The sequence below is a fragment of the Scardinius erythrophthalmus genome (genome assembly GCF_964197995.2).
Source record: "Scardinius erythrophthalmus genome assembly, chromosome: 5".
Taxonomy (NCBI): Eukaryota; Metazoa; Chordata; class Actinopteri; order Cypriniformes; family Leuciscidae; genus Scardinius; species Scardinius erythrophthalmus.
In genome coordinates, this window is record NC_138225.1 from 43,417,617 (window position 1) to 43,432,616 (window position 15,000).

A 15,000-nucleotide genomic window follows, 5' to 3' on the forward strand; every position below is an offset into this window, starting at 1 on the left:
TTGGTAATATAATCTGTGTGTTTACAGACATCAGAGAATGCTGTGAGAGAAGATACAGTAACATGACGTTTAAAAGGAATGCAAGGGTTGATGGTCCTGGGTGATCACTTATCAAGCTGTGTTTATGTTTCCAAATATAATGAATACATTATTTAATAATTTGTGAGGAAATATTTTAAACCAATGGCATGTTGACAACACTTACACAAAATAAATCAATCACTAGTAAGATTTTCCTAACTGTTTCTCCTGGACATTAATGAGATTAAATGAAGATCAAATTTAGATTTTTGGCACGGCCTGTTTCTCATATTTTCAAAAAGATCCCAGTTATCTCACATGTACCACCTCTAAAGTTTCAAAAGACATTGCAACGATTTCACAAGCTGCTCAGATACCAAAGCCTCAATCAAATGCTCAAATATTCTTTATCACATTAGTTTTAATCCTATTTCTATTCTTTTTTATTATTATTATTATTATTAATCATCATTTTTTTTTTTTTTTTTTTTTTTACGTTTATACATTTATTTTGTTTCTCCTAAAAGTTCTAGTAGAAAGTTTAGTAGAAACATCACAGACAAATTTGATTCTCTAGGAAATGCTGACAAAACAATATATACACTGTAGGAGCTTTGAAATTACTATATATTTTTTAAATTTAACAGTTAAACCAATGTGAACAGCTAAATGATGGACAGTAGGCAGGTAATGAGATTCAATCTTATAATTATTATAGACACATAATTATTGCAATCTTAGATTATTATAAAACTTCTTGTGTTTGAAACTATGGCTGGGATATAAATGTATTTGTGAACTGTCAGTAATAAAGGTTTGTTCTGTTACCCAAGAATTCCTCAGATCATAACAGTTTGTTACAACACTTATTGATGGATCAATTCCCAGATAAAATCTAAGCCAGACATCATCCACAGGAAGTGAAGGTTTCATTAATCAATGTAAGGGATGAAAACACATTCTATAAAGAGACTTGAGTAAACAAGGGTTTAGATCAGATTAAAAAACCCTTCAAAAAAGAAAAATTTTGAGTCAAGTTTGCCTTTGAGTCATTTCAAACCTGTATGACTTTATTTCTTCTGTGGAACAATGTAGAAGTTTTTTCAGTGTTTTTTGTCAATTCAATGAAAATCTAAAACAACAATGGATCCCACTGACTTTTATTACATGAAAAAAAAAAATATTTATATTCTATTGACATCAGAATATCTTCTTTCCTGTTCCAAATAAGAAGAAACAAATCATATAGTTCTAGAATGACATGAGTAAATGACATATAGATTATATGACCATTTTTTGAGGGCCTAATGCAGATGACAGTTAAAGATCTGACTTTTCAAAATTCTGGTCACCGTCAAATTTCAAGACTAGGTGAAATGGAAGAAAACTGTGTGATGGTCTATGCAAGAGATTGCCTGGAAGCCTTGAACTCAAACAAAACTCATTGGTATCTGCAGGTATGCCATTACCCAACATCTAGACGTTTTAATGGTATGAATTCCATCATTTTAATCAGTTTTACAAATGATCTTTTTGCCTTTGAAGAAATAGTTCACTCAAAAATGAAAATGTCCTACATATTTACTCACCCCAAGGTCCTGCAAGACGTATATTACTTTCTTTGCTCAGCTGAAGAGAAATTAAGGTTTTGGAGGAAAGCATTCTCTCTCCATCTAACGTGTATAACATCTTGTGAACGCGCTTCACAAAGCTGGACCAACGCAAGCATTTGTAGTTAAGAAAGTATATATTTTTTATTTTATTCTGAAAATGACTGATCTTTCGCTAAAGAAGACTCTTATTTGTCGACTGGGGTCATGTGGAACCCTTTGAAGCTGCCTAAATATGGATTTTGGACCGTCAAAAATGGTCTACATTGGAAAATCCTGGATTGTTCTCCTCTACAACCTTAATTTTCTCTTTGGCTGAGGAAAGAAAGTCATATATATCTTGGATTGCCTTGGGGTGAGTAAATAATCAGGAAATTAACATTTTTGGGTGAACTATTCCTTTCATAAAAAGACAGTAGATCAGTAACAGAACACAAAAGAGGAGGATTCAAACCTGGGTATTGTTGGGTGCATAACGTTATAGCATTAACCGCCAGGTAACAACTGCATGATTTCTAAACAAGGTTTTATTTCACATTATTTATATGCAAATGAGCAAGTCCAAAAATAAATATTTAAATAAATATATAAAACCATACATACATACGAAGAATGCAAGCCATGCTTTAAAAAAAGCTAATCTTTTTATGTGGATGAAGACAACAGAAAAATTGTTTACTCGTCAACTTGCATATAAAACCTCGACATGGGAAGTAATTGGGAGGGTAATTTACATAAACTGAAATTTAGCTAACTAGGCACTTTTCAAATTCCGACTCTCAAAACCTTCAAAGCAGGAAAATAAACAGCAAAAAGAAGAAGAATAAACTAATATGGTCTTTTAATAATAAAATCTGGTAATTCACTGTTTAAAAGTGCGCCTACCCTGACTACGGTCTGTAGAGGATGAAAATCTATTAATGTTTTGCTGTTGATGTAGGTTTATATCTAGACTCTCTTGTGTATTGGTGACTATTAAATTAAAGACAATCATAGTAGGTTTACTCACAAACTTCCTCGTCTGGGAAGGCTGAGCTCTTTCTGTAAGAAAGCACAAAGAAAGAACAAAGTTCATTTCCATGACAGAATAAAAAAAAAAAAAAGAATAAGAATAAGAATAATGTAAAGAAACATTTAATGCTTAATGGTAATGTGTTTTTAATGTTAAAAACATTTCTTCTGTCCCTGTTTGGATGTGCAGCTTGGGCACCATGACAGCCAATTATAAGCAGTCTTTGCTTAGTCATTCATCATCAGTGGATGCTAACAGGTGTCCCAGATTTCAACAGTAACCCAAGTGGAGCTAGTGGTGACCCAGTTTTCAGTCTCTCCAGATCCATTAATTTCCAAAGAAAACATGAATATTTAACCTCTACCATTCACGCAGCCCTGTGTGACAACACAAACATTTGGAATAGTTCTGAATACACCACCATTCAAAGGTTTGAAGTCAATAAAGTAAAGTTGTGGTTCCAGAAAGATGTCTCTTATGCTCAACAAGGCTGCATTTTTTTGATAAAAAATATTAATAATAATAATAAAAATAAACAAATAAATAAATAAATAAATAGTGTCAGTAAAAAATATAATTGTGAGACATGATTACAATTTAAAATAACTATAAAGAAATGAATGTTTTTATTCAACAAGGATGCATTAAACTGATCAAAAGTGACAATACATTATAAAATGTTACATATAAATGTTATCTATATATATATATATATATATATATATATATATATATATATATATATATATATATATATTCTATATATATTCTATATATATATTATATAACATTTATATGTAACATTTTATAATGTATTTATTGTCACTTTTGATCAGTTTAATGCATCCTTGTTGAATAAAAACATTCATTTCTTTCACAAACTTTTGAGCAGTAGTGGATATCTGATCAAAACAGGAATGAATTTGGTCTATTTTACTGTGGAAACATAAACTTGCTGAGTCATAGCAGCAGATACATTAAAATAAATAATCAATTTTAGATTACGTGTGTATTCCTTCAAACCTCAAGTGAAGTTATAAAATGACTTTCAACCTTATTTGCCAAAAATATATTCCTAAGACAAATTGGATTGTCAGCAAATCTGTAATGATGGTTAAACTGGTGTAAATTAATACAATTTACAACAATCCCATTTGATCATTTGAAGTTATCACTATTCAGTAAACACATGCAACAGTCACAGGAGGCCACAAGAGGGCATTTGAGCTGATACATTAATAGATCCAATTTGAGACCTTTGACTTTTATAGGAGGGATGAAGAGCTAAAGTATTATGGTATTCTGGGCTCTAATATACTCTAATATATGTATAATTACATGCATATACCCTGTGATATTACCATTACAGCGTAATGAATTAAATACAATAAAAGGTCTACACGTCTGTATATTAAAATAAAAGAGAAAATGAAAAGACAGTAGTTACAGTCACAACATTAACAAAAAAAGAGTCTTGTGAGTACATCCAGTAACTTTCATACAGTGATTAAAATTATATTTTTAATCAGTAATTAGTCATTTATACTGAAATACATTTTTAACATCTCAGTTCCTGCATCACTCTCATTAACAGAAAACGATTAAGTGTTCAACATATAATTGAGCTGGACCACAGTTTCCAAAAATGGGATGTCATATTTCCAGCAGCAGCTAGTTCTGAACTTCTGATGTGCGACTGTCACTTCAAGCTCTGCCGTATGGTGCAACGGCACCCTGAGATATCGTAGCCTCACACTATTCAAAAATAATGATTGAAAAGCAGCGCTGGAGCTGCTGCAGAGCACAGCAGGGAACAGCAGTGAAATGGTGCGACTCTAGCAGGGTTTAACCATGAATTCAACGCTGGCAGGCTCACCCACGGCTGAACATGAATATATGCATTACCATTCACTTTCAAAGCTACTAGGAGAGATGTGCCTGTGGAAAGTCGAGAATGATTGAATTATATTTCCATCGTTTCAATGGTTAAAGCAGTCTGTATTATGAACATTGTGGAAAAGATCCATAGTGCATAAGATGCAAAGCAAGATTTTATGGGAAAACAGCAATCCAGTTCAAACTGCAAATTTTAAAATGTCTGAAAATGTATATCTTGAAAAATGTCAAGAAAGCCAACTTGAAAAATCAGTACCAGTAAAATAATTTACTGAATTCATTGGCTGAGTTTAGGAGAATGCTGTTTTGGGAATACCATAACAGGATGAAACACACCAATTGCTCTATGTACGCGGTACAAGAATGCATGATGTTTTTTGCTAGAAATGCAGGTTAGATTATGTATAGGTAAGCATTAGGGCTTGGGGATGCATGTCAAATATTTACATTATACTTGGTATTTTAAGATACTTTCTATACATATTTAAATATTAATTAATATATTTTATTAATATTTGATTTTATTGTGCATTTTATTTTCAAATTATACACTAGTGTTCAAAACTTGGGGGTTGGTAAGATTTTTTTAATGTTTTTGATAAATTGCATTTGTTTTAACCCAAAAGCTAAGTAGCTTCTTAAGTTTGATGATTAATCTACTATGTCATGTTTATGACATATTTTTGACAGGTTATGTTGTCTTGGTAATGCCAAGTTGTCTTGACAAAAACACTGACAGGTTATGATGTATTGGTTTATGTCAAGTTGTCACAAAGACATCTCGAACAATGTCATCTTTGCATTAAAAAAAAATTACATAACTGAACGAATGACACTTAATGACAATTGTCATTAACATGCATAAAACCTCCTTCATATTCATGACGTGTCATGTCATGATTATGGAGGTGTCATGTCAGTCTTATGCACACCCCTTCAAGTAAAGTGTTACCTTCTATTTTAATACATTTTAAAATGTAATTTATTCCTCTGATTGAAAAGCTGAATTTTAAGCAGAAATTACTATACTGCTTCATTCATTACACATGATCCTTGCAGAAAACATTCTAATACGCTTATTTGGTTCACCAGAAACATTTATTATCAATGTTAAAAACTGTTGTGCTACTCAATTTTGTTGGAACCCATCATATAATTTAAGATTCTTTGATGAATCTTCTTATGTCTACTAGAGGTGTAACGGTTCTCGATAAAAAAATAGAACCGTACCGTTCACCACCCAAGGTTCGGTTCACACTTGCACCGCGGTTAATCACAAATCTGACGACCCATCTATAAAATGGCTTTTTTTTTTTTTTTTTTTTTTTTTTTTTTTGTGCATAAAACAGACTCACCAAAATCACCCCCTATACCTAGCTGTTTATCTCTGTATGACTGTTAACTCTCTTCAACAACATCGTGAGTCACCAAAGAATGACAGAATGCTGTAGGAATCAAACACCTTAAGCAAATGTTACTCAACTCTTTTTACAAAAAACATTGAGCGCATTGTGAATTGCAGTCTCTGACGATATCAAGCATTCTGGCACGATGCAATCCCTCGCACGGTATCCGACGGCCAAGTTGGACGGAATGGACGCACTAATGTCCAACTGCTCGTTGGTGTAGGGCTGCACGATTAATCGCAATTAACATGAAATCTCGCTTAAATCGAGTTGGCTTATCATGATTCTGAAATCGCAAAGGCTGCGATTATTTTTTATGCTTGTCATTGATATACGGCTCTGTAAACGCTGCTCCATCTGAAAGCACTGTAAGTTTGAGTCACTTATAACGTGCATTTGAAAAAGTATTTGAACGCGCGTCAAACATCTTTCCAAACATGAGAAGCATTTATGAACAACATTTAATAACATGCTTTTACTCCAAACTCACTTAATAATGACAGTTGAGCATCCTTCTGTGGCTTCTTACTCAGAATAAGGTAGTTGTGTGTTTATTAGTCATGTTTAATCAAAGCGTTTCAATCTTCTGTTTATTCCAATATTATCTGCCTGCAGAGCCGGAGGCTGCATTTTCAGGATTCTAGGACCGTTTAGGTTTTTGTGACAGCGCCACCTACCGACTCGGAGAACCGCAGTCTCAGGAACGCATTTCCAGGACCCTAGTTGTGCCAGGCAGTATTTCCACCCACCCAGTTTCAACTACATTAGAGTTTTACAGTTTTATTACACCCAAATACTACTTTATTTATTGCAATTAAACCTGGTTCCTAGGAATGTTGAGAAATTATTGGGTCTAGCATAATATAATAACTCAAGTAAAATAAACAAGGAATCATGTTATAGTCTTTTCAGTCACTAGATCGACCACATTTTCAAGTATAGAGGGAAGACAATGACTCTGGGGGTAGATTGTGTATATTTTACAAAATAATATATCACACCTCAACTTGAACACACTAAATATTTTACAAAATAATATATAACAACTGAACTTGCACACACAAAATATTTCACAAAATAATATATAATAACTGAACTTGCACACACAAAATATTTTACAAAATAATATATAATAACTGAACTTGAACACACACAAAAACAAATTTGTTCATGATGTGGACCACAAACAGAACTTCATGGACAACATCATCACTGACTCCTAAGAGAGAGAGAGAGAGAAAGAGAAGTGAATTAAATAAGGAACATTTAGTTGAACATGTTCTACACTTTATTTATTTTTTCTTAGTTACCAAACAGTGCACACATATCAATTAATGTTCATAATACTATTATTGCATACTGTTCAAAGATTTGAAAAAAAAAAAGGTTTTGATGTTGTGGGAACAAAGGTTCTAGAAACACTCATGTCAATAAAGCCCATCTCAATTGAGAAATCTGAATAGAAATAACATTGACACGACTTTTTTTCTGACTATATATATATATATATATATACACATTTACATGTATATAATATTTAAAGCACACATTATAAAACCATGTCAAAATGGTGAGACGCATGTAGACGCATACTACACATAACTTGTATTGTGGGTAACGTTAAACAGGCTGAGTGTGAGCACGTGACAGTGAAAACATTAAGATTATTTTAACTGAATTAAAATGGAAGAACAAGGAGTAATTAACAAGCTTTCAGAACGAACATGCTACAGTTTTATTGTGCTGTCAATAAGTCAACACAGGCTTATCACGCAACAGTTCCGTTAAATGAACGTGCTAACAATTCATTTTCAAGCATTAGAGGCTAAATACTATGGCTATGCATTCAAGACTATTTTTTTAGCAAATCACCATCACGTTTGCTACGTTAACTTTCCAATTAAATGCATCGCAATTGTAAAAATTTATTCGCATTTGATACTCACACTCTGATTGTCATCCATCTTCGCTGGTCCTCTAATTCGGTAGGTGGCGCTGTCACTAAAAACCTAGGGTCCTAGAAATGCGGTCCTAAAAGTGGGGTCCTGAAAATGCAGCCTCCGGCTCTGCAGGCAGACCCTACTCGTTTATTCAGCTCCAGCGATAGTATGATGCCCATAGGGATTTCCTGGAATGACATTTGTTATCGTACTTCTGCGGGTCATATTTGGAGTTTCAGTGTGAGGGCGCCCTCTGGCTTTCAGATGGAGCAGCATTTACTAATGATCACAGAGTCGTAATGCACTGACAAGCTGCACATAAAATAATTGCAACCTTTGCCAAATCGCATGCGGTTTCATTACGATTAATCGAGCATCAAGCATTGGATGTCTCTGAATTTCCTTAAATTAAATAATAAAAAAAACTGAGATATTGGTGATGGGCTCTGCTGACTCAATCAAAAGGATGGACCTGTCCTTTGATATTGATGGAGTTCATGTTAAGCCTTTGTCATCTATTCGTAACCTTGGTGTATTAATCGACTCAACTCTATCTTTTGGCTCTCATATTTATTCTCTTGTTAAAAACTTCGATCTTCTCTCACTCTAGCTGATGCTGAAACCTTAATTAATGCATTAATCACAACACATCTGGATTATTGCAATGCTCTATTGGTCTGCCCAAAAAACAAATTGCAAGATTACAGTATGTTCAAAAACTCAGCAGCAAGAGTTCTCGCCTCCACCAGGCGTTCTGCTCATATTACTCCTCTGCTTCATGACCTTCACTGGCTACCCGTGGCATCACGTATTCACTATAAGGTACTACTACTAACGTTTAAGGCATTAAATGGTCTTGCACCTCCATATCTGTCTGATCTACTTTACTCTTACCGCCCTGCCCCGGTCCCTTAGATCAGCTGAACTTGGTTTATTGTCCATCCATCGTTTCCGGTTGGCTACAGTAGGTAAAAGGTAAATTAGCGTCAATGCTCCTGAATTATGGAATTCACTACCCCTTACACTTTGTAATATCTCATCTGTGGTTGCATTCAAGACTCAGCTAAAAACATATCTATTTAACATGTATTTTGGATAATGTGACTATATGTGTCCTTATGTGATTGTAATGTGTGTGCGGGTGTGCAAAAATGTATTGTAATGTACAAATGTAAAGCGACCTTGAGCTACGGAAAGGCGCTATATAAATAAAACTTCTTCTAGTAAACATGCTATTTTTACATGAACATGAACACGAACACATCTACTAGTTTAGCTTTTCCCAAACTATATTGCTATACTGAGATGAGTAAAAATCGACTGAAATATGTTGAAATAAAATGTCTTTGTATAAGCAACGTATTAAACTGCAAATTAACATTTCTATGCAATATATTAATATATTATAAAAACGATGTGTTACAGACAAAATATGAATGTTTAGACAAGATTTCGTTGACTTGGATAGATTATAAAGTTGTTACTGTAAAATAGACTACTGTCATATCAAAAAAGCTTTTGTTTGCCAATTTCTGCTCATATGTTAAATATTTAGTATGGGATGTTTTGTAAAAAATAAAGTAGGTATATTGAATTATCAACAAAGATGTTATTATAGTGTTTGTTCCAATGTATATTCAAACTAATGAATCCTTAACTTTGCAATCCGTATGATAAAATGTATGCTTTTTACAAGGAAAGATTACAGTTGAAATATTGTTAAATTGTAATTGTTGTTGATTTACATATGATTTTTTTATATATATATAAAAATAGCAAAAAAATATATAATTTACAAGGTAGATGTAAACAAAATATTAATAGGTCAATAAGGCTTCTCGTTAAATTATGTATTATTGTGTTTTATTAGTGAAAAATTTGCAGAGAGGATAAATATTCCAAAACTTTCTGAAAATACAGTATGAGAATTAACTGCACAATTACTACAAATGTTTACCTTTGATATTATACAATTTGCATGCATACAAAATCTGTGGAAAAAGGCAATTTTTTTCAAGATGTTTCCAACTCTAACTTTGAACCAATTCTGTAGAATGACCCATATAGCCTATTTGAACAGGATTTCAAAATCAAAATGTGCTTTTGACTTTAATTTATATCTGAATTATATTAACTATATTCTAAATAACGTAACATTCTCATTTTTCACTAGATATTTTCCTCTACATCTCATCAGCAATTTCGATTTTGCCACGCTCTGCAGCAGCTGACCACTAAGGAGCGAATGTACAGTGACGTGACATAACTGCCAGATTCAAACTGTGCTTTCGTGCTATGGCTGGCGCTGAGCCAAAGACCGACACGCTCAGCGCTTGTCATATATCACAACTATTCAGTGTTTTTAACCACATAATGTTTATTTTAGGTTTCAGACATTTAAATACATATAATTTATAGCAAACCAATACATTTATAGTTTGCAAAATACACAATGGTGTCTGTGGAAGCAGCAATAACAATCCATTCAATTTGCCAACGTGTTTTCTTCATATCAGACACACAGTGTAAGTGACTATAAAGTTTACTCAATTCTTCTCCTAGTTCACCGGCACTTACTTTCATGTATTTCAGGAGAAACTGATGAATTCACATGCTTTAATAAATCCAACAGACAGGAATCTCTGAACTGCGGCCCAAACAAACATGGCGGTGCCCATCTCCTGTTATAGATCAAGATCATTTATAAAGGTTTTTAAACGACAAAAACTCACTTCCACGTATTTGAGAATCGGAATAGAAGATAGTTGATGACATGGTAAGCAAGTTTGTTAATATTTAGAAACAAAAGCGCTACATCTGTCACACAGTGCTTTTTTGGCGGTGGTGAATTACGTGCCAAGCATGACGAGTCACCATGGAAACATGGGGGGGGGGGGGGATAATTGCGATGCCGGCTCAACATTGTGATGTTTATGGTAGCCCTGTTTGTGCTGAATAGAGAGTAATGGCACCTTTGTCATTAATATGTTTATAAGCAACTGAGAAAAAAAAACACAAATGTCAGGGCATGTCAAAACATCTCAAGGACCCCAAAAACACCTTAGACCACTAAGGGTTAAAAGACTCCATCATTTTAGTGCATAGAGATAAGTGTAAGAGATCGGTAGAAACTATAATAGGGCTACTTTTATTTATTTTCCTTCTTTATTTTCCTTTATCTTCCTTCTTCCTTTATTTATTTTGCTTTCTAAAATAAAATTTAAAACAGGGTGCACTTTCTGCCGTCTCGGTCTCTGTGAACATCATTCTGAAACATTTCACAAAAAATTAACCAAAACTCAGCGAATGCCTGCCACACAGACATAACAGATATGTCTTTGGAAAGCCTGAAGTGTCTACTTTTAATGAAGTCATTTCAAAAACAAATATTCTCTGTTTATGTAATGCATATGAAACCAACGAGAGGTACAGTTTCTCCCCTATCTGCTCATTACCTGTAATGTGACCACACCCACATGCAGCAAAGGCTATTCATATCATAATTGTCCATATGAGCCACGCAAACCTGTAAACGCCCCATCAATTCAATTAGCAAAGCATCAAGCTTCTTCAGGTTTATCTACTTTTTATCGAGTTTGGAAAAGTAAACACTGAGGAATAAGCCTTAAATTTACCACAGAAGAAGAACGCGATCGATTCAGTGGAGGATATCATTTCTGCCAGTAAGTCATTTATTTTCACTTGCATTAGTTAACGTTTTATTGTCACATAAACTTAGAGTATAAATTTTACTATTTGAACTATTGCAAGACTAAAATGTGTGAAATCGATGGAATGTGTAGATGTCTGAAGACACAAGGATGTTCCCTGTCAGTGAACATGTGACTGATGAATTGGGATCTCATCTGAGAGTCCAATCACCTTCAAATGTAAACAAAACAAGCCAATGGACATTGGCAAGTGAGATTTGAATCGTGAACCACACCCCGCAAAGCGGGTATGTAAGGAAGTGTGCTGAACTCACCCTTTCAAGCTTTATCTTCAGAGCAGAGTGTTTCTCACGATTCTGCTCTGCAATCATCGCGTCAGCATTGGTCGTTTCTAAAAGAGCTTTCTCTGCATTCATTGCAGTTCACCTATAAGAGTATTTCACACGCTGCTGTGCAGACTGTCTGAAGTGGGTCTTGCACGCCGTGCAGCGACCGTCCCTGTGCACTTCAGCACTAAGAGAGCTTTTTCCCTAAAAGAGCAAGCGGACAGAGCATATTTTTAAAGACGCCTCTACGACAGTCCATTTCTGGATGCAGTTGTTTCCAGTTCTCATCTGACGGCCACAATCGCTGTCTCGCATGCCTGGGCATAAGCACGCTGAGACAGCGTTCGTGGGTGGTTCATGTTCTCGCAAGAGAACATGACCATGTCGGCACACTGGTTGCGTCTCGCCTTTCCCGTAAAGGCTTGAACCCCTCTGCTGTTGACCAGCCGCAGCTTGTGTGTAAAAGCACAGCCACGGGTCTGGTTAACATTCTGGGAGACCGAGGAATAAAGTGGGAGCTCTTTCGCCAGGGAATATCGCAGTGTGCCGCTGAGCTGCTGGCTGTCATTCGCCGCTCTGGATGAAGAACAAATGTCGATAGATGCATCAGAGAGAGGGCCATTATGCTCTGAAGATGAAGATGACGCTGACCTTCCTGCTTCAGCAGTGTTTGCTCATGCTGAATCCAATTCAGAGTTGATAGACATGCTTGCCCGGGCCGCTGCGCGCTCGGACTCTGAACGATCGCGGCTGGATGATTGGTTTCAGGGAGCGCAGCGCAACATGGAAAACACCTTGTCCCGGCTCCGTGCCTTTCTTCCCAGAGGTGTATGAAGAACTTTGGCAGTATGGAAGCAAATTACTGCCAAGTATGGAGAGTTTTTTTTCTCTCTCACTACCCTTGATGGTGGGGCGGACCGGTTCATGGGGATTCCCCAGGTTGAGTGGCCAGTTGTGGTGCATGCCCGCAAAATGCTGCCACCTGGTGGGGTCACCCACAACACCCGTGCAGAGCCTGTAAGACAACAGCAGCTCTGGCTTACAGTGTTGCTGGACAGGCCGCCTCTGCCCTGCATGCAATGGCCGCTCTGCTAGTCTACCAGGCCAAATCACTCATAATGCACAAGGGTAGTTCTGAGCTGGAGTTGATGCAGGAACTGTGCACGGTGACTGACCGTGATGAAAGTCACGGTGCAGGCCCTCGGCCAGACAATGTCCCCCTTGCTAAACCTTGCAGACATGCGCTTTCTCTGTGTGGTTCAAATCTCACTCGCCTATGTCCATTGGCTTGTTTTGTTTACACTCCAAGGTAATCGGGCTCTCAAGTGAGATCCCAATTTGTCAGTCACCTGACGTAACGTCTCCGATCCCTCATTCAGGGAACAAGGGTTACATTAGTAACCTATATGTTTTAATGCTCTATTATAAAACAGTACGATACATAAGTAATGTGTTCACACTGTAATATGATGAATATTAGAATGTTTAGACCAGTGTTTACAGTGAAATACTGTGTCCGTGGATATCTGCTCAAACGTAGATGTTTATAATGTGCTAAACAATAATATTTCACAGTGAGGAGTGGTAAATGCTGCTCCATCGCTGCAATCGCTGTGAGTTTGAGCCACTTAAGATGTGCATTTGAAAACCAAAATGCGCCAAACATTGTAAGCTTTTACTCGTTTTTAGTCAAGTGTTTGAAATAACTTCCATTTTGGATCTGATGTGGCTACTAATCACAGAATGAGGCAGAATGGTGACTTTTTTTTTGTATTCTATACTGTAATTAATGCTACGTCGATTAGCATTGCATTATAAATATACTACGTTTACTTTTGAAAATACCAGAGATGGCTTTAAGAACACAGATAAACTATATGCTACCCATCAATGTTGAGACAGCCATTCAGACACTGCTTGGACAGTTAGTTGGGGCTCAGCGAGCACTCAAGTCACTCTTGACTGTGAATGGTGACTGAGATATGAATGTGCGCTGTTATTCATAATCAGGTACATGCATGCATTTGTGCTTGCCGAAATCAACATGATCTTAACACTTGCATGGTTTTGCTGGTTCACTGTGGCTCTCGCTTGCGCGATACTGCCATTGAGCAGCCCCTGCCCTTGAAGGGTTGGGGCTTGTCTTTCGTTGGCTGTTCATAGTTTCCACAAGGTCCGCTAAATGGTATGTAGGAGGTCAACGGGCTTGATGTTGTAGTCTGGCTACCTGTGAGGCCCTGTTCTCGGTGCTTATGTTAGATAACACAACGGGATTTCATGTGGTCTCCAAAGTGTTAGCATGCAATGCAGAGAGACCAACTCGAAAGGGAATGTCTCCGGTTACTTTCGTAACCGTGGTTCTCTGAGAGAAGGGAACGAGACATTGCATTCACTGCTGTTACACACTCAGTCTTACAGGCCCCTCTTGGCAGTCAAAAGATTCTGAGACAATGGCGTCGAGCGCCGAGCTAAATAATGGGTGGCTCCGCCCAGCTCGTGCACCCAAACACAACTGGCCAGTAACATTTTACTGGTGACATGCAATCAGACTTCAGTATTTCAAGGAGGAGGGTGAAATACAAAAGCGTTAGCAGGTAATATCTTAGTCCCTTCTCTCAGGAAATCAAGGTTATGAAAGTAACCAGAGACGCTTTCTTCTTGCGCTTGGACGGACAAATTCACGCAAAAGTTGTCAACATGCCTGACTTGACGAGTACCCTAGAAAATGTAGATATTTATTTTTTTAAGTAAATGTAAACAGCTGAGAAAGACAACACATGTGTACAGTATTAGTATATTGGATCCATGCATAGGAATCACTACAGGAATATAGGCTGCTGTCATATAATACTGTTTTTTAACGTTAATCAAACAACAAAAGACAAACAAATCACTCACTGCTCTTGACCGAATAACTTTTGTAACTTTAATAAGGATTAATCTATATTTATTGTATACAGTGAACATTGTATGCAGTGTTATTATAGGACTCCCTTAATGCATTTTAGAGCAAAAGCATGAATAAAGTGATGTATCTCATTATCAAATATTTTGATCAAAATAAGTTCTAAAATTTTCTGTTGAGAAAAGTTACAATATTGAGATATATGTTTTTAAA

At 36.1% G+C, this 15,000-nt stretch overlaps 1 protein-coding gene across 5 annotated transcripts in view; it reads right to left on the bottom strand.

Annotated features, from left to right (window-relative positions):
- Nucleotides 1-15,000, bottom strand: part of mast4 (microtubule associated serine/threonine kinase family member 4) — a 171,813-nt gene that overhangs the window by 78,151 nt on the left and 78,662 nt on the right. For all 5 annotated transcript variants that reach the window (XM_081364905.1, XM_081364907.1, XM_081364904.1 and 2 more), the window contains exon 4: nt 2,641-2,672. In XM_081364905.1, coding sequence (XP_081221031.1) covers nt 2,641-2,672 — 32 coding nt within the window. The remainder of the gene's footprint in view (nt 1-2,640; nt 2,673-15,000) is intronic.